At 44.5% G+C, this 20,033-nt stretch overlaps 1 protein-coding gene across 1 annotated transcript in view; it reads left to right on the top strand.

Moving 5' to 3' along the window:
- The window catches only part of MYO18B (myosin XVIIIB), an 815,563-nt gene that overhangs the window by 260,530 nt on the left and 535,000 nt on the right, over positions 1–20,033 (top strand). The window contains exon 15 of the mRNA XM_029619020.1: positions 15,054–15,144. Coding sequence (XP_029474880.1) covers positions 15,054–15,144 — 91 coding nt within the window. The remainder of the gene's footprint in view (positions 1–15,053; positions 15,145–20,033) is intronic.

The raw sequence follows: 20,033 nt of genomic DNA, 5'->3' as shown, positions 1-20,033 counted from the left end.
GCTTATGTTTATTTGCTTATCGGGTGGGCAATTTTTAAAAAGCCCATTTCTGTGGGTTGTTTTACTTGCGGAAATGTTTTTGAAAAATTACCCTCCCTGTGACTACTTTATAAATATCTGCAGATCTTTCTACAAATTTTCCTTGTGTAATGTTGCATTTGAAAAAAAAAAATCTACTTTTGGAAAAGAATATGAACTATCCCCACTTATCTTACTTCATGAGATTATCTAGAACTGCCAGGGGCGGTTCTATAATGAAGCGGCCACTTCAGGCGCCAGAATTTTGAGGTGGCAAAAAAATGCCCCTCTGAGAACGCCACTGTGGTGTCCGCCTCACCCTGCCTGCCCCTGATGTGGCTGCCGACCCAGGCTGGCGAAGGCAGAAAAGAGGAGGGACGCTGCCGGTGGCGGCTGAAGGGAGGAAGCACAGCGTCAGGGCGAGCTGAGGACTGAGCGAGAGGGGGTGGCGCGAGGGGGCACCATTTCATCCCTCGCCTCAGGCGGCAGATTGCCTTAAGCCACCTCAGAGAACTGCAACTAATTTTTGGTGGCGTGTATGTAACCTATAGATCTTTTGCACACTTCCATTGACCGCAGCAGAAGCTGAAAGACGTTTCAGCAAGCTTGCACTCATCAAAAACTGCAAGCATTCTTCTATGGAGCAAGAATAGTTAAGCAACCTTGCCAGTTTGTGTACTGCATGTGAACTTGCAAAAGAAATTGACTTTGGGGAGACGATTCATGATTTCGCAATGAAAAAGGCAAGAAAAATAAAGGGTTAAAGTGAATTGTTCACTGGATAATACCATTATTAGGACCAGAATCTGAAAAGTTACAAACCAGTCTACAACGTACGGGGCAGAATTAAAACAGAAATTTTTCCTTCTTTATGGATGAGATTATATGTCTGCAGGATGGTGTGTGTCTGAGTGTATGAGAGGGGAACCTGGGCCAAAGAAATGATGCTTGGGACCTATGAGTACCTTCTGCTTGATTAGCACTAGAGCAGTATTTAGATATTCTGCCTCAGCTTCCTTTCTGACTGACCCGTAGGGGGCTGTCATGTAGGCCATTATGACTAGCCTTCATATCAAAGGTAAGCTGTATGGCGCAAACAAAGAAAAGGCCTTCTGTCAAATGTATCTATCTGTTTGAGTTTCAGTTAAATGCTATTCCAATTTATCTGTTTGTTTTTATTGATTGCCTTTCGCTTCTGACAGTCAATGTACCTTCATGAAAGCACAAATAGTATTCTGCCGATATTTGAGCTCTATGATATATATTATGTCCAAATTAATTATGAATATTGCTTAATTCTATGTCTATGGTGTTCAGAGTCCAGAAATAAAATTAATTTTCAAAAGGACTCAAGCTCAATCTTTGGTCAACTGATTTATTGTGGAAACTAAGCCACACTAATGACCATGACTGGAATATGGCATCAGATGGACTTAGCAGAGCATGCAGCGCATTTGAGATCTTAGAGACAATATTCCTGTTGCTGGTTGCCTTTGTCACATGGCTATTTATGTCTGACTGTATTCTGTGGGGTGAATTTTCAACACATTTACAAGCGTAAAATTATATGAGCATAAGTATCTTGCACTCACTGTTATATAAACATCAAGAGTACATGCATATTTTTGATCTCATGTGCACAGTTACATGTGAAAAAAAGGGGCAGTCTTAAAATATATTTTAAAATACACCAACTTCTGCACATGAACAGGATTTTACGAGACCAAGCCACAGTTTTCTTGGCTTGTAAAATATACATGCATATGTTTATAAACTAGGTAGGAAAAGTAAGCGCTTTCAATGCATTGCAGATATTTGTGCGTGAGGAAACTTGCGCGTGGATCCTAGGAGGCAGATATGCACGTATTTTATAACCTGCGCATACCTGATTTGCACAAGGTTAGCGTAGTAGATCTCTGTACGGCTGTATGCATGTGCTTGATGGGGGAGCATGGAGTTGTTTGAAAGTTACCCTCCCTGTTTACGGTCATGATGGTTGCTATACTGTTGTGTAGCTGGGATGGAGAGGGGACAAATAGTCCATGCAACTGCTTTAATTTAACAATTATTATGCCCCCAAATCATCCCAGGCAGATTTACAGAGTAAATAGTTTTGAAGATTTTTTTTTCCATCTTAAAAGTTGGTCTAGAATTCATTGGGATAAGAAAAACATGAATATGACAAATAATGAGCATTGGAAAACCCGAGGCAGCCCTGCCAGTTACCCATTTCTTTTCTGCTCGCTTCTCAGATGGCAATTGTATCCTGATGAAAAAGCTTTCCAAATCATCATGGTACAAAAAAGTTTGGAATATTTTGTCCGTGGAGCAACTAATTGTTCTTAGAAAAGATGTATACAACTGCTGGGCAATTTAGAGTCCTTTTCTTGATTTTGAAAGATGTAATTTTTGCAGGCGCTGAAGTCTTGTTTTCTCACTTATAGCTTGTGATGCTGTATTTGGAAAGTCGTCTTCAATGGATTCTCACCTTTCAAAGAGTTTGCAAAGTCAGAAGAAATGGAAGGCGCCCCCAGCACAGATGTGCGGGCGCTGTGAGTAACCGGGCGCCCGCTGCATTCCTGGGGGCGTCGCCTCTGCCGCGTCGGGCCAGTCTACCTTCGGGCATGAGGGAGGGGATCCACTCTCCTCCTCCTCCCTCTCCTTCCTCTCTGCCGGTGGCCGGCAATGGCGCTGGCCACGCGCTTCGACGCGCCTGCAGTGCCAGCATCCCAGGGCTCTGTGGGGGTGCTGCTGATGTCATCGCACCCCCGGGTTGGCCCGGCGATGGGTGGTGATGTCATAAGAACGCACTCCGATGCCGGGCTGCTAGATTAGCCGGGGGAGCGACGTAGTGATGTTAGCTGTGGGGAAGGGGCTGGAGGGAGATATAAACCTGCCGGCTCCCTCTCATGCAGCCTCTTCTTCTTTGGCCTGGCGCAGCGCGGCACGATTCCCAATTTGCAACCTTCTGGCTGCTCCAGTCCTGGCCTGACCCCGGTGGGACCCAGATTGTCCCGACTGACTTCCCAGTGGCCTTGAGACCTGGGTGAGTTATAAAAAAGAAAAAAAGAAAAAAGAAAAAAAAAGAGGCAAATTTTTAGATATAAAGGATTTGGCATTAAAAAAAAATCTCCAGTCTTTACTGGACCTCTAGGGCAGCAGACGCAGCATGCCATGTGCCAAACTGCACCCAACCCTGTGCTTTGCCCGTTTCTCAATTCTGTGTGGTCTCTCCATTTACACGCTCCCCCCCGCAAAAAAAAAATTCTGCTATTAGCTAGGAGCTATTAATTCGGTAAAATCCAGTATTTTGCGTTAGAGGTGCTTCCAACGTTTGTCACAGATGTCCGTGTGGTCCAACTCCTCAGCTGTGGCTCGGGAAGCCCTAGCACAGTGCGCTGTGGAGGCTTTAGGCACCTCCGTCACCGAGGTGCCCATCAGATCAGGACCTGCTGATTCCCTTCCCATGGCCCTCCCGCCTGCTTATATTTCTGACCAGAGGGGAGCCAGAAGCTGACGGGGAGGAGGTAGGGTATCCAGGCCGCTTAAGCGAGCGACGGCTGGTGCGATAAGGTCTGGGAGAAGTGGCACAAAGAGGGATTGGGCATGGATGGCCAAGCGGGACCCAGGTGGTTCCATGCAGGAAAAGGAAGTACAGCGCAAGCAAGGGCTAGCAGCGATCCCGGTGGGTTCAACCTTGAGTTGCCACTGCCTGGAGCTGAGGAGTCCAAAGATCAGTTGGGCCTTTTGACCGAACTGGTCGCGCCGCTCCCCCCCCCATCCCCCGCACCGGCACCTGCAGCCAGCGGACCATGAAATGCATACTTCGGCATCCCTTCCTGAGCCTTGCCCTGTAACAGGGCGCAGCCCTTGGGAGGAGCTGCTCTACAGGTCCCATCCTGACCGCCATTGAGCTCGCCTTCTGAGCATCTCCATAGAAGTCCCGTCCCTTGGCAAAGGAGCTATCGAAGGCCCCGTGAGCATTTCTACCCTATAAGGGATCTGGGTGCCCCTATGCATAAATGGAGGACAGGCCATTTGAATGGGACTCCAGGTCGATGCGGGAGAGATGGCCCAACTACCCCCCCACATGTATAGATCTCCCCCCCCCCCCTACTCTTATTGGGATTATTCATCATTCCCCGATAGCAGTGGGGAGTCAGGAGAGCGCAGCCAATACCGTCCTGGTCCCAGCAAGCGTAGGCAGGGACATAGGGAGCACGGTCAGAGGGCCCTGCGACACTTCCTCCAAGTCCACACCCATGGGCCAGTGAGGAGGCATGCAATCAACGCTGCTGTTCTTCATTTGGGTGCTCAGCCAGATCCCGTGGCAGCATTGCGGAGGGCAGACCTCAGACACCGAAGCCCCCAGCAGGCACCAATGATACAGTGCCACAGCCAACCGAGTTGCTCAGTAAGTCTGCTTCATCAAGCGCAGATAGGGGTTTGTGCGGGGCGCACAGGGGAAAGGACAGACGTCTTCCCTAAGCTCTGGGTCTCCCAGCACATTCTCCTCTTCCATGTCATTTTTGCATTCTTCCTCAGTGGCGAGCAAGGCAGGCATTAGAGTTCCTGTGGTCATGTGGACAGGGTGCGCTGATGGCAAAGGTGGATATCAAGTCCGTGTTTCGGCTGCTCCCTGTTCACCCAAGCAGTTTCCCGCTGCTTGGTTTTACCTTTGAAGGGGGCTTCTACTATGACAAATGTCTGCCAATGGGCTGTTTGATCTCTTGTGCCTACTTTGAAACATTCAGCACCTTCCATCTCTGGGTTACCACTGAGGCCGCCGGGCTAGCATCTCTAGTCCATTACCTCGATGATTTTCTTTTCATAGGAAAAGGGTGCATATCCGAATGCAGCAGGCTGTTTGATACGTTTCACAGTTTGGCATGGAGATTTGGCGTCCCATTGGCAGTAGATGTCGCTAGACTCAGTGACGGTATTTACGTTATTGGGGATTGAGCTCGATTCCACCTGGATGGAGTCAAGTCTCTCCAGTGACATGTTGGCAAGGCTGGCCATGATGGAGGCAGTCACCATGTGAAGTAAGAAAGCCACGTTGAGGCACATGAGGTCACTCATAGATAGTTTGGCCTTTGCAGTGCGAGTTATTCCCATGGGCAGGATCTTTCTGCACCACTTAATACGGTCTACAGTGGGCCATGTGTGGGACTACCACTGTCTGCGTGTAGGCAAGGCAATCAGAGAAGACCTAGCCTTGTGGTCTAAATTCCTCAGGGACTTCAATGGTGTCTCAGCGTGGCTTCCCAAGCCAATTAGTAGTGACAGCCTTCAGCTGTACTCTGATGCATCAGGCGGCACCGGCTTTGGAGTGTACTTCAAAGGCACCTGCTGTGCAGTGCAATGGCCAAACCATTGGGTAGCGACTGGCTTAACCAGGAATATCATATTTTTGAGCTATTCCCCATTGAAGTAACTCTACACATCTGGGGTGATGTCCTTAGTTGTCAATGGGTGGTTTTATGGTATGACAATGTAGCAGTGGTACAGTTGATAAACAAGCAGACCTCCAAGTGCCTCCTGGTGTCACAGCTGCTGAGGGAGTTCTTGTTATGCTGTTTGTGAATGAACATTGTGGTGCAGGCAAAGCACATTCCTGGTATGCTGATTCTCCACAAGCAGAGCTGATTGTCAGAGAGGTTCCTGAGCAGCTATGGTTCTTCAGAACAGAATGGCGTACGAGATGCTGCAAAGATGGAAAGCTTCATCTACCTGGAACGCCTATAAGAATATAAGAACATAAGAAACTACAACAACTACAACAAAGTGAAGGCGTTCCTCACTACGAGCGGTTGGTCCAGTCGCAGGGTTCCAGAGGACTTACTGATTAGCTATATCGTGCGTGCTAAAAAGCGCAGGTTATCCAGGAACATGGTTCGCTCTCACCTGGCCGCCTGGGCATTTTTCTCGAAGCTGGAAACGAAATGAGCAGAGCAGTACTTTGCATTTAAAGGAGTGTTGCTGGGCTAGGCAAGAGAGTCCGTGCTTCAACAAGACACTCGGAGGCCATTAACCCATAGCTTGCTGATGTCACTGTGGAGCATCATGCCCTTAGTAGAGTCGAACAAGTTTGAGACTGCACTCTTTCGAGCCGAGTTTGCACTTGCATTCTTCAGCCCCATGCATGTAAACAAATTCACTGCGCCATCGCAGAAAGCATTCAGAAGCCTGGCCTGCTGCGGGAGGATGTTAGCATCTTGAGAGGCATGCTACGCTTGACTTTGAGGCAGTCAAAGACTGACCAAGGAGCGTGTGGTCGTCATCACTCTGGCAGCAGTCAAGGGTTTGTTAACATGTCCGATGGTGGCTGTGATATCATACTTGGCTTTGCGCCCAAAAGTGAATGGCCTGTTTTTTATTGCATCAGGACAAATCCACCCTAAGCAGATACCTGTTCTCCGCAGTCCTCAAGAAAGTGCTGCAAAAAGCCGGACTCCAGAGTTAACATTTTGGCACACACTCTTTTCACATCGGAGCAGCATTTAACACAGCGACTGCTGATCTGCTGCAGGAGGCCATTCAGCAGATGGGTCGATGGAGGTCCAGGGAATTCGCGTCATAAATCAAGCATGATGACAACTCCCCTGCGCTTGCGGCAGCCTGGGCGCGCCCTAAGACTTAAGTTTTGTTTCACTTGCAGCTGTCATCCGTCATCATTCTACGTGGATTGTGGGCCACTCATTCATCAACCACGTGCATAGAAGGGTTGTGAGCGGGAAATTTGGCTTCGATCTGGGGATGACTGAACAAGGCTGGACTGTCGAATGACTGGGCCAGAGGGGCATGCATTGGCACCAGCTCTGGTGCCAATGCACCGCCAAACGTCGTTATCATATACCTCGGTGGGAATGACCTGGGGAGTGGCACCGGCCTCTCACTGCTGATCACGATTAGGGATGACTTGAGCCGCATCATCGCAGCATGGCCATCTTCCAGAATATGCTGGTCAGAAATACCCCAGCAGAAACTGCTGGGCTTGGGATGGTGGGGGAGATACCTCACGAAATTCAATAGGCAGATAGATAAGGAGCTGGAGCACCATGGCGATCATTACCTGAGGCATGTGTGGGTAGATGCGTACTGCGCAGAATTGTATGCTCCGGATGGAGTGCATTTATCTGACTTAGGAAACAATTTGTTTCTCTTGCAGAGGGTGTTCCCAGGTGTAGTGCAGGGGCCGTAGCTGTTTGGTATGAGGGGAGCCCATCCTGTGGGGGCCGAGGGTATATTCTCGGCACACACACAATGGGGTCCCGATGGCGTTGGCGACTGAGTCCTGGAAGATTAATAGAATGATGAATACTGGATATGAGACAGGGAGGCGCCGATAAAAATGAGAGGGGCCTAGGGGCCGTCTCTTAGTAAATGGCTGTTGCGGACTCATGTCAGTCATGGGGAGCGTGCCTTGACTATTTTCAACAGCCTGGCACATCTGCGCGGGGCCCCAGTAGGGCCTGCTGCGTGGTGCCCAATGAGGTCCCTCCGGCAGCGGCACTCCACCGCTAGATGGGGGGGGGGCTCACCGGGAGAGCGCCCCCCACCCTCCTTTCAGATTCTGCTAGGGTGATCAGAGTCATCGGCACCGTCCCTGCAGATAGTTATAAGACTTGGCGCCAAGCTTAGATACCTCTGTCAGGGTCATAAACGGCTACGGCCAATTTGCATCCCAGAGATGACTGAGGCTCTTCTTTGTGTCTGTGTGTAAATACGGGGTGGACGACCAAGCTGGGTGGGGGCGGGATAGAACCCAAGATGTCAGGGCTGCCTGGTAACTTATTTTTGCCTTGATTTACCATGACTGCAGTTTGGGTGTTTATCTTGCTCTACTCACAGTTGTCTTATTCTTGCTCAGAATTGGCTGCCTGATCTGTGTTCCATAGGTGCTTGCATTGCTTTTTTGTACCCTTTAAAAATTAAATAAAAGATAAGTTTGCAGGACAAACAGAAACAGGCCAGTAATTAATGGTAACACACAGTTAATTGAGCAACACCAAGAAGGCAAGAAAATCATGAAACATGTGGTTGAGGTTGACATTTTTTTTTCTTCTCTCAGTTGGCAGGAAGCAGTTTATGAAGTTTGAATGGGCCAATAATGCAGCAAATGTGTTGGGCTGTGACTATGAGGAGCTCTCCACGGCAGTCTTCAAACATCATCTTAAACAAATAATTGAACAAGTCACTTCTGGAGGGAAACGACTGAACCAAGATGAAGAGAGAAACAGCGGTATGCACAGCTAGGCTGGTCAATTGCAGATATGCCCAGTCAGTACGCCATGCACTGTACAGTTTACTGCACACTTCTCATAAAAACAGAGGAGACATTCACCTTTCAGGGCTGAATTTTCAAAGCCATTCCTGCACATAAAACATGGTTTTGGGCATGGAAATGGCTGTTAGAATTATGCTCGTAACCCAGTTATGCCTATACTTTTATGCAAACTAGGGAGAGGTGTTCCGGGGGGGGGGGGAAGGGCGGAGCCAGGGTGGAGCTGGAACGTCCGCATACAGCTTTGATTTTCAAAGGTATGCACCTATGTTAACCTGCTCAAGTTGTGCCCTCCAAAAAGCAGGTGTAGCTTTGTGTGCATACTGGACCAATTATCCATAACTTTTCAAAGCCTACTTTTACACATAATTTCTCTTTTTTTTTTTTTAATTTACTTAGATTTGTATATTCCACTTTTAGCATTTTTTTCAGCACTTCAAAGTGGATTACATTCAGGTACTTCCCTATCCCCCCCCCCCCCCCCCCCCCCCAGAAGGTTTACAATCTAAGGCCAGGATTCCTCATTCTGACCGCCCCCCTCCCCCGCACTAAAGGGGGGCAGGGGGGTGGTCAGGTGATAGCCTGCAGCCGGCCGCACACTATCATGGGCATAGCGCCACTGTAAAAGGGCAACGGCCTATTTCCCTGATCCCCTCCCTAACTCCTCCTTTCCAGAGGCAATGGAAGGTAAAGTGACTTGCCCAAGGATACAAGGAGCGACAGTGGGACTTGGTGGTCTCTTGGTTCATAGCCCACTGCTCTAACCACTAGGCTACTCCTCCACACTTTGAAAATTTGGGATTAAGTCGGTGCATGGAAAGGTAGGCACAGACTCTACCCAACCGTATACATTTACAAATAACCAGTTATTTTTATTTTCTATTTTATTTTTATTTTAAATTTTAAGCAGTTTTAAACATATAAACGACCACCGCTAACTAAAATGCCAGTTAAAAACTGGAGCAATGCTTGCACTGGAGGAAAAGTTTAATAAATCTTTCCCATAATATTAATGAAACCATATTTTTCCCCTCAAACTTGAAAAACAGTGACAATAAGACACTTTGCTGTCTAGCATTGGGGCAAAATAAAAATACTGATATTCCTGAGCCAAATTCTATTTCCACACTATGTAATATTATTTCTGTCAAGATGTTCACTTTCTTTTCCCGTTCAAGCCTGAACACAGAGGCGATATTCTCCTCACCCCCTCCCTGCTCTGTGGCATTTCCATTGAAATGCGCTTCTGCCTTTGCATATTTGCAACCAGTGCTCGATGCACACAGCTTTCAAACTCTGACATCTGCCAGACAGGAGCCATTCAGGCCTGGGGAAACTGCTGTAAGGGGCTTGGTTTCTTAGCAACAGGCACAGGTATCGATATAAAAGAGTACAAAAAAAAAAATGTAAACATGAACTGAAGGCCGGAGCAGAAGAAGAAAATGGTTAATATAATTTTTCAATGGTTGATGAAAAATATATATTTAGCTAAGTGTGAACTGCAGATCCATCCCTTTCTGACTTCTGGATTTTAACCCCCTCTCCCTTCTTAATGCCTTTTGCTTAACTTCTCATTTTATTTCTCTTTTGCCATTCTCAGCATATACTGCATACAGTATGCAAATGCTAGCAGCATGAGCAATCCTCTCTCATGGGCCAGTGTCTGAGGAGCAGCAGCCAGGTCTCTATCGCTTTATTTGCATATTTTGCTGCTCTAATATCATTTTAAAGAAATCTTGATGGGCTTTTTTTTTTTTTTTTTTAAATGGCTAGGCAATTTTCTCATTTCCTTTGGGTTTCCAGCTCAGCTGGAACTGTGGCTTCTATTGGGGCTACATTTCCACAGGCCTCTTTCTAAGCCACCTCATCCAGCCCAGCTCTGCCTCTACAGTGATCTTAGACCCGCTGTTCTGTCTGGACCCCGGAATACTTGCACCCTAAATCCAGCCAGTAGGTGCCCCTCCCTCCCCACATGCACATATTAAGGTAGATATTCATAGCCTACATGGCTAAATAACTTAGCCGGTTAACACTTACCTGGCTAAGGGATAAGGGTAATCAGCGATACGACTATGCCACTGAATATCTGCGTAGAAGTTGCTACTGAGCTGGATAAGCTATATCTGCAAGTTTAGATGGACAAGTTATTCGGCCAAATCTTAATATCACTACTTAGCCAGATAACTTATCCGGCTAAGTAGTGCCACCCCATTCGGCCCACTGCCAGCCCAAAAGTTAGCTGTCTAGCCAGATAGCCGGACTTATCCAGCTATCTAGCAGCTACTGAGTATAACCGGATATTGAGCAGCTGCTAGATGGCCGGATTAATCCTGCTTATCTGGCTCTCTGGCATCTGAAAATTGGGCCCATTGAGTTATAGCTGAGTTTCCCTCGCCACCAGGGGGCTGATGTACCAAGACCCGCGGCAAAACAGGCGCTCGTTATGTGCACGGGGTTTTGATCACCACGCATGGCTGAAGCTGCTGCTTCCGTGGGATGTAAAAACAATAAATTATGCAAATGACTTGCACGCAGAAATTCGCTCACGTACAGAAAAATGCGCATACCTAAGCATGGTACAGGGCCTATGTAATAAGCGGCCACATCCGTGCTCAAAACCCGAGCCGATAATCCACACATAAAAGCGAGTGAGCGAGCAAATTGGTCTCCCTATTAGGTGAAAGTATGACCCTGGAAAGTATTTTTAATATTCCAATTAACTGTGCTGCAGAAAACGGGGCAAATATTTTCATGGATGCTAATTCACAACAATCTTGCCATTCTTCTGCCCGTGTATCTGTCCGCCCAGGGAAGTGCCTACCTTGGACGCCGTGAAAAGCTGGCCATTCAGAAGCTGAGATAAGTGCTTAGCCAGGTGCTTATCAGGCCGCTTGTGCTCTTTTTGTGGCAGAAACATCTGCACGATCAGGCACACAGAAAGGCGCCTAGCATACCTTGCCATTTGGGTGCTTAGCTAGGTGCTTAGTTGCTCGCATATCTGCATGATCGGGCACCCAGAAAGGTGCCTAGCTACCATTGCCACTTGGACGCTACCAAGTAAGCGCCTAGCTCACCACCTGAGTGGCAATGATAGCTAGGCACCTTTCTGGGTGCCTGACGGCATACATTTGCAACCCAGTAAAGCGCCTGTCCTTTCTGGGCGCCTAGCTACTGTTGCCGTTTGGGTGCTGAGCTAGTTCTGTTCCATCCAAAACTTAATTTTAACCATGTAATATCTTCCGATGGCCAGAAAAGTGCCTAGCTAAACTGGACACTCAGATGCCAAGATGGGTGTTCATTTAGGTGGTTTTCAGGATGTTGACATAGCCCCCCCGAGTCTGCGCTGACACTTAACTCGTGGCCTGACCATGGCGGTAAAAAACCTGCATTAAAAAACCGGCACTAGCACTAGCATGGCTCCCTGCATTGCCTATTATTAGCTAATCACCTCCTTTGCATGCCGTTAGCATGCATTTGTGCAGAAAAAACTTTGGATCCGTGAGTTCATTCGTACGTTCTTTTTTCCCCGTGCACAAAACCCTTATTACATCCCTGTAAAGGGCTTTGTGTGGGAAACGCGTGTACAAACCCGCGGCAGCTTCAGCGCACCTTATTACATCGGCCCCTAGGTGCTGTGAATCAAGCACTCTGTAGCATCTCCAGCCCCTACCAACCTGGGGAGCAGACACCATGCTCCCCAGCACTGCTGCTGAGCTACCTGCTCAGCCCGATATTAGCCATTTCTATTTCATCAACCCTAGCAGTTTCTCTTTTGGGACTTTAGCTTCTGAGAAATTATTTTTTTTTGTCCCCATTTTATGTCTAAGGGAAAAAAATGTGGTAAATTAGGCCTTAAATGCTTATTTGCGGATGCACTTCTTACATTTGTTTGTTTATTTATTTATTTATTTATTTATTTACTTCAAAAGTTTTATAGCTTGCCTATAATGAACCTGCCAAGCTAAGTGGGTTACAACATATATAAAATTGCATAAATGTCATATAAAAACAGCAGTAAACATTACAACATTTCCCATTATTGCCTGTTAAGTAAAAAACTCTGCGTAGAGGCTACATAACTGCAAGAATCTTACCTAATCTTATCAACTTCTCCATACGCTTTTTAAAAAGCAAGGCCTTCACCTGTTTTCTAAAAGTATTTATATTGTTAATAGCTCAAATTGATACAGGTAGCGCATCCCATATCATAGGGTCAATGACGGAAAATGCCCATCTTCTACATTCTTTCAAACCCGCATTGAAAGCGATGCAAAACGTTATTGTCTGTTAAAAAATCATTCAGCTGTCTATAGGCTATTTTTTCCAGTACTTTGCCTAAATTGGAAATTGGTTTACAGTTAAGTGGATCCTGGGGCATAGATTTATTCATTTTAAAAACAGGCCAAACTAAGGCTGTCTTTAAAACATTTGATAAATAGCCTTCCGATAACAATTGATTGAACAATTTGGTAAGCACTTCTGCAAAACATCTTTTAAGACATAAAGAATGGGCATGAGTCTATTAGACTAACAGAATTTTTTAAATCATGCATAAACCCTTCAATCTCATTTTTGCTGACTTGATCAAAAAACTCCCATTTGACTCTGCCCAATTCTATTAAGTCCTCATTGTTGTTAGTAAAAATCTTCTAATACTATGTTTTATTTCCCCTTAGCCCTGGGCATCCTGAGTTTTCTTGGCCTAGGCAGCTAGCTTACTGGTGCAACTGCCTGCAAATTCTTGTGCGGTAATATAGTTACCCGCTTGATTTGCTTCCTTGTGTCCAGAGAGTTTGTGAATAACTCTTCAGGTCGATTTTGAGCCTCACTCAAGCAGGTCCTAAAATATATCATTCTGGCTTCCTCAACACTGATGGGATAATAAATATAAATGCCCGATTCTTTGCCAGTAGACGTTTACACCATATGCTTTCCAGTTTACACAGTCATCTCTTTTTAATCCTCAGGTTCTCATTATACCAGGGGACTGGAGGCTTTTTCCTTGTGATTTAAATTTACTTTGCATTAAGGAAACCAATTCTGTGATTTTCCTTAAAGATTGAAAAATATTATTCGCAAAAAATGTTACATTAGCAGCAGTGAGCACAAACTAATATTAGAAATGAGGTGGGGGCCAATGAGTCTCCAATATCAAACGATTTCCAAATGGCTGGCAAATCTACTAATAGATACATTGTGCAACACCAACGGGCCGATACAGTACAGTGCGCTCCGGCGGAGCGCACTGTTACCCCGCGATTGGACGTGTGTTTGGATGTGCTAGCTAGCTTTACCCCTTATTCAGTAAGAGGTAATAGTGCATCCAAAACGTGCGTCCAACCCCCCCCTGAACCTAATAGCGCCCTCAACATGCAAATACACGTTGATGGCCCTATTAGGTATTCCCGCGCGTTACAGAAAGTAAAATGTGCAGCCAAGCCACACATTTTACTTTCAGAAATTAGCGCCTACCCAAAGGTAGGCGCTAATTTCTCCGGGCACCGGATAAGTGCACAGAAAAGCAGTAAAAACTGCTTTTCTGTGCACCCTCCGACTTAATATCATGGCGATATTAAATCAGAGGTCCCGAAAGTTAAAAAAAGTAAAAAAAGAGAAAAAAATTTTTTAAATAGGCCCGTGGCTTGAAAACCGGACGCTCAATTTTGCCGGCATCCGGTTTCCGAACCCATGGCTGTCAGCGGGCTCGAGAACCGACGCCAGCAAAATTGAGCGTCGGCTGTCAAACCCGCTGACAGCCGCCGCTCCTGTCAAAAAAGAGGTGCTAGGGATGCGCTAGTGTCCCTAGTGCCTCTTTTTACTGCCGGCCCTAATTAAAATAAATTAAAATACTGAATCGTGTGCATAGGAAAGTGGCCTGTGCGTGCGCTGGGAGAGCGGGCTTTCACCTGCTCTCCCGCGTTTTTACTGTATCGGCCCGCAAGACAGATGCTAAAACTCTGCACTAACTAAACTAGATGAAAGATTAGCATAAAAAATGGAAATACATTACATACAAGATATGATGCACTAATGATCTGTATAGTGGGTTGGATCCCTATTCTAAAGTTTTCTGCAGGTGGTTTATTTTTATTTATTTTTTCCATGAAAGCTAAGATTTCAATAAACTGGTAGAGATGGGAGCCCTCTTTTCCATGGTGGATGCTAAGATTAATATTAAACAGGGACATTGATTAAAGCAGCAAAACAAGCAAGAATTATCCCTGAAAAATACTACTATTTTTTTTTTAAGGTTTGGAACTTACATGCTAGATTAAGCTCCCTTTGGAGTCGTTCTCTGAGCTCCAAAGAACTTTGAAATATTAATTTTACAAAATTCTTGGGTTTTATGTTGACAAAATGCCAAATTCGGTAGCACTGGGAGCACTTTTCTAGTAGCTTGCTGCAGAAGGCAGAATATAAAAATTGCATTTCATTAAATTAGATTAAAATAAAATGTGAGGATCCCCTCAACCCCCAAAATTAAAGCCTTTGCAACACTTATAATTGTAAATCAAATTCAGTAAAACATATATTTAAAAAAGTTCTGAGTAAGCAGTGAACAAATCCTTTCTTGTGTCTTTTTTCTTCAATAATTCACCTTACATATTTTATTTTTAATTAAAGAAGACTTGGTAATGAATGATAGGCACTTGAAACAGATTTTGGTCAATCGCCACAGCAAAGCAGCCAAGGAAAGTCCTTACACACCTTCAAATGTTTGATTCTGGTTCCCTTGTTCTTATTTTAGGATCAAAGATGACAGGGGTGGAGTGTCTAGAAGGAATGGCTTCAGGTCTTTATGAAGAACTCTTTGCGATTATCGTATCACTCATCAACAGGTAATATTCATAGGCCGCTGAGCCCAGGCAGTTTTCTATCACTGCTATGAAGCCACCAGGCCATATTAAACCATATATGACCTGTTACTGGTCAATATAGCAGGAGTATGCACAGAGTGGGATTTCTTTGTTTCATTTTGCTTTCCATTTTTTTTTATTTGTTTGTTTCATGTAATTTATTTGAAATAAAAAGCAAACAAAAAAATGAAATAAATAAAGAAAACATAAAAAATATTAGGTCCCTGCCCCCATTGTGAACCCCCCCCCAACCCTGGACCCTCTTAATCTGCTTATTAGTCTTCTCAGGACAGAAGCAATCCCTGGTTGGTCCTGCCCCCATGGCGAGGCTCTTGTAAATGGGGCCAGAAGAAATTAATAATGGCACCGACCATGATCTGCCAGCCTCATTTTCAAGAGCTGCACTGGAAGGGCAAGGGGCAAACTGGTGATCACTCTTTCTCTGGGAAAACATGACAAATAAATGGGGTATCAGAGCCCCCACTTATTTATTGTGGGGTGGGAGGAAGGGAGCTGCGGGATTGCACCTGAAGACCTTTGAACTTCATTTTATTTTGCAGCTGCTCAACCAGCTATACTTTGAACATAGCTAAAGGCTAAGGCTGCCCTGGCACTTGTATGCAGATAACTTTAAACCTGCTTTTATCATGACTAGACTTAGGGGGTCATTTTCCAAGGAGTTACTGCGGGTGATAATTCTGCAAATCATGCTAACAGCTGTTAATGCGATTTGCAAATTTTTAATTCAGGGGGTGGAGCAAATGTAAAGTAGGGAGGATTTATCATGTGCTGTGAAGCCAATAACTACACCTCTTTCATTATGTTGTGTGCTGAGAGAGAGAGAGAGAGAGAGAGAGAGAGAGAGAGAGAGAGAGAGAGAGAGAGAGAGAGAGAGAGAGAGAGAGAGAGAGAGAGAGAGAGAGAGAGAGAGAGAGACTTGCTATAATGTGTCCTCCCTAGACAGGTATTTGTATCCCTATGGGAGGCCCACCTAGTAACTCGAGGTGGGGATTAGGTATGAGTGTCTATGAGGGTTGGGGGCCACTTTCACATTCAACATGAGACGTACGGAAAGAACAGTGGTCTCTTGTGAAGATTTGCTGGCCTTCGGAGTGAGGAAACTCACTCCAAGATGAGATTTGGGCAATGTCCTCTCCACCTAGCTTGATGGACACTCTACCTGGGCAACAACAAGCTAGGTGGAGAGAACATTGCCCATATCTCATCTTGGAGTGAGTTTCCTCACTCCGAAGGCCAGCAAATCTTCACAAGAGACCACTGTTCTGTTCGTACGTCTCATGTTGAATGTGAAAGTGGCCCCCAACCCCCTACACTCATACCTAATCCCCACCTCGAGTTACTAGGTGGGCCTACCATAGGGACACAAATACCTGTCTAGGGAGGACACATTATAGCAAGGCGCTCTCTCTCTCTCCTGAAATAGGCTGTCTGGAAACATCATGAACCGTGATATATACTGGCAATGTAGCCCAAATTGGGTTAATAGTGCAATTTGTGATAAGAGCATTTTGCATAGCTGTTATCGCAATTTGCAATACATATGCTTATTAGCATAAGGTAACACCCCTTTTTGGTATCGCATGCGATACCATGCGATATTGGAAAATGAGGCCCTTACTTGGCTAAATTTAGCTGGATAGCAGTGATATTCTGTGAGGTTCTATGCCTTCTGAGTTTAAAGCCCACCCCAAGAATATCCCTTTTTCATTTGACAAAAAATTATCCCGACAGGAGGGGGAAATATGTAAACCTCCAATTTGTCTGATTAAGTCCTGAACTTAGGCAGACAAATCCTTTTGAATATTAACCTCTAAATGAAATGGGAAATGTTTTTTTTAATTTCCCATTTCATAGACATCCCTTCAGTATATCAGTACTTTATTTGTTCTTATATGCTATGTTATTATATTTAATTACTGCCTTCTTGAAAGATTCAATAAATCAATAAACACAGTAATATATTAGCAGTCTAGAATATGACTCAGACTACTTGGGGGTAGGTTGTAGAGATTTTCTGCATATATTGCAGACCTCAGCAATACTGTGACTTGGTTTAATAGATGCACAAGACAACGACAGAGATCACTGCTCAGAAGATATGCAATGTAATGATCTTTACATGATACTACGTCATATGCACAGAAACATAAAACATGATGGTAGATGAAGACCTTATGGCCCATGTCTGCCCATCTATGGCACAGCCTTATAGTCCCTTCCACTCCCTCAGAGATCTTCTGTGCTTGTTCCATGTTTTATAGAATTCTTATACATTCCTTGAGGCTGGACCATGCATCCACCGCCTTTTCTATAAAGAAATATTTCCTTAGATTATTCCTGAGTCTACCCCCTTTCACCCTCATCCCATGGTTCCTCACTCTAGAACCTCCTTTCCATTGAAAGATGGCAGCCTCATGTGCATGTATTCTTTGGAACAATCTAAATGTCTCTATCATACCTCCCCCTTTCCCTACAAGGTATATATGTTTAGATCCTTAAATCTGTCCCATATGCTTCATGATGAAGATTGTTAACCATTTTAGAATCTGTCCTCTGAACCACCTCCATCTGGTTTATATTCTTTTTTTAAAATGTACATATATTTTAAAATGTACATATATCTCCAATCCTAAAAGATCTCCACTGGTTGCCTGTTCACTTTAGAATCCTCTACAAATCTCTTTCCATAATATACAAAACCATCCATCAACACACCCCACTCGACTTACAAGTCCCATTCCAAATTTATAACTCCTCCAGACCAACAAGAGACACACTCAGAGGATCTCTTCAAGTGCCCCCAGCCAAAACTACCAAACACATTACCTTGAGAGATCGGGCCTTTTCAACAGCCGGCCCCCTTCTATGGAACTCCATCCCACCGGACCTTAGACAGGAGCCCAGCCTCCCAACCTTCAGGAAGAGACTTAAGACCTGGCTGTTTAAAAAAGCTTTCCCGGACACCGATTAATTCTATTCAGCCAGATTCTACCACTTCCACATGTAAAAATGTTATTACTAATGTATATACCTATACCTAATGTTATTCTCTTTCTTTTCTTCTCTCCTCCCAGTTCTATTACCTTGTTATTTGTAACTGCTTCCTTCTACACAAATAGGTTATTGAATTGTTTACTGTACACCCCTGTTATATGTAAACCGGCATGATGTGTTTGCAACATGAATGCCGGTATATAAAAATTTTAAATAAATAAATAAAATAAATATTCTGCCTTTTGTGACATTTTTAGTCTCCAGAATTGTAGCGTTCACCAAATGAGGTCTCACCAGAGACTTACACAGAGGCAATATCACCTCCTTTTCCCTGCAGGTTATTCCTCTCTCTTTGCACCCAATTGCTTTGTCTACCTGTTTTGTTTCCTTAAGATCATCAGATATGATCACTCCCAGATTCTGCTCTTGTTTTATATACAGAAAAACTTCACTGTGGTGTGCTGCTCCCTTGGGGCCTGATTTTAAAAAGCATTTGCTTGTTTAAAATTGGGTTTTACTTGTGTAAATGCACTTTGCTTGAATAAGTGGGCTTTTGAAAATTGCTATAATATATGCCATTGAATTAATGTCCATAGGATTTACCTGCGTAAGTGCACTTTACACGGGAAAATGGCTTTTGAAAATTGCTATGCACATAACTCCTTTGAAAATTATCTCCTTAGGTTTTTGCATCCTGAATGCATGACCCTGCATTTTTTAGCATTAAATAGTAGCTGCCTGACTATAGACCATTCCTTAAGCTTCACTATATCCTACCTCATGTTTTCCTAACCTTCCAGGATGTCTACCCTGAGGCAGATTTTGTTATCATCCACAAAAAGGCAAAACCTTTCCCAATTTCCCTTCCACAATATCACTTATCAATATGTTGAACCAAACCAGACTGAAGACTAATTCCAGTGGCACACCACTGATGACCTATCTTTTGTTATAGTGAACTCCATTTTTCATTACCCCTGGGTCACTTTCCGTGCAGTCGGTTTCTAATCCAGTCAGTTTATAAATTGCTATGTAGAGCCATGTCAAAGGTCTTGCTGAAATCCAAGTATACTACACAACTATTACTCTCCCCCGAAATAATTCTCTGGTCACCCAGTCAAAGAGATGACCTACCTCTGCCTCAGACTCTGATATATTGGAATCCAGAAACATGACTATCCTTTATTTTAGGAGCGATTCTATCCATTACTCACCGCCTTTTCTTCCCAGACTCCTCCTTACTTCCAGTTTTGTGAAGAAGAATCACTTTTGCCAATCCCTAGTCCTTTGTAGCCACTCTTAAAAGGTCAGACATTGGAGCTGCCAGAACTTACCTGTTTCCTTAATATCTTCTGATGTATCCCATCCGGCCCCATTGCTTTATTGACTTTTAGTGAACGCAGTCTTCTGAAAATTGTTTGAGATGTACCGCACTTTCATTCCTATTTGTAACAGTTTACAATGGTGCTACTCCTAGTCCTTCTTCAGAAGAGATATATTTGTTAAGCAATACCGCTTTTTCCTTGCCAGTATCTACGTATTTTCCCATTCACCTTTGAGTTTTCCCATTCTACTTTTGCACTTCCTCCTGTCCCTAACACATCTAAAACAAGTCTTGTTCCCCTGCTTTTCCATATTAGCTTTTCTTTTCTTTCATTTGCTATCCTGACTACTTTCCTGGCTTCCTTTTAAATTTTTCCAAATATTGTTGTCTGCCTTCCTCTTTTTGTGATCTCTTGTATTTTATGAACCTTTTTTTTCCCCATACTTTTCAGCCACTTCATTAGAAAACAGTGGCCTTTTTTCTTCTTACCTTTCCAAATAAAAAGGTTTGTTGCTTTTACACTATATTATTT

Source organism: Rhinatrema bivittatum, chromosome 11 (genome assembly GCF_901001135.1).
Source record: "Rhinatrema bivittatum chromosome 11, aRhiBiv1.1, whole genome shotgun sequence".
NCBI lineage: Eukaryota > Metazoa > Chordata > Amphibia > Gymnophiona > Rhinatrematidae > Rhinatrema > Rhinatrema bivittatum.
Note: the sequence above shows the minus strand (reverse complement) of the source record. Positions and strands in the feature narration are given on the sequence as shown.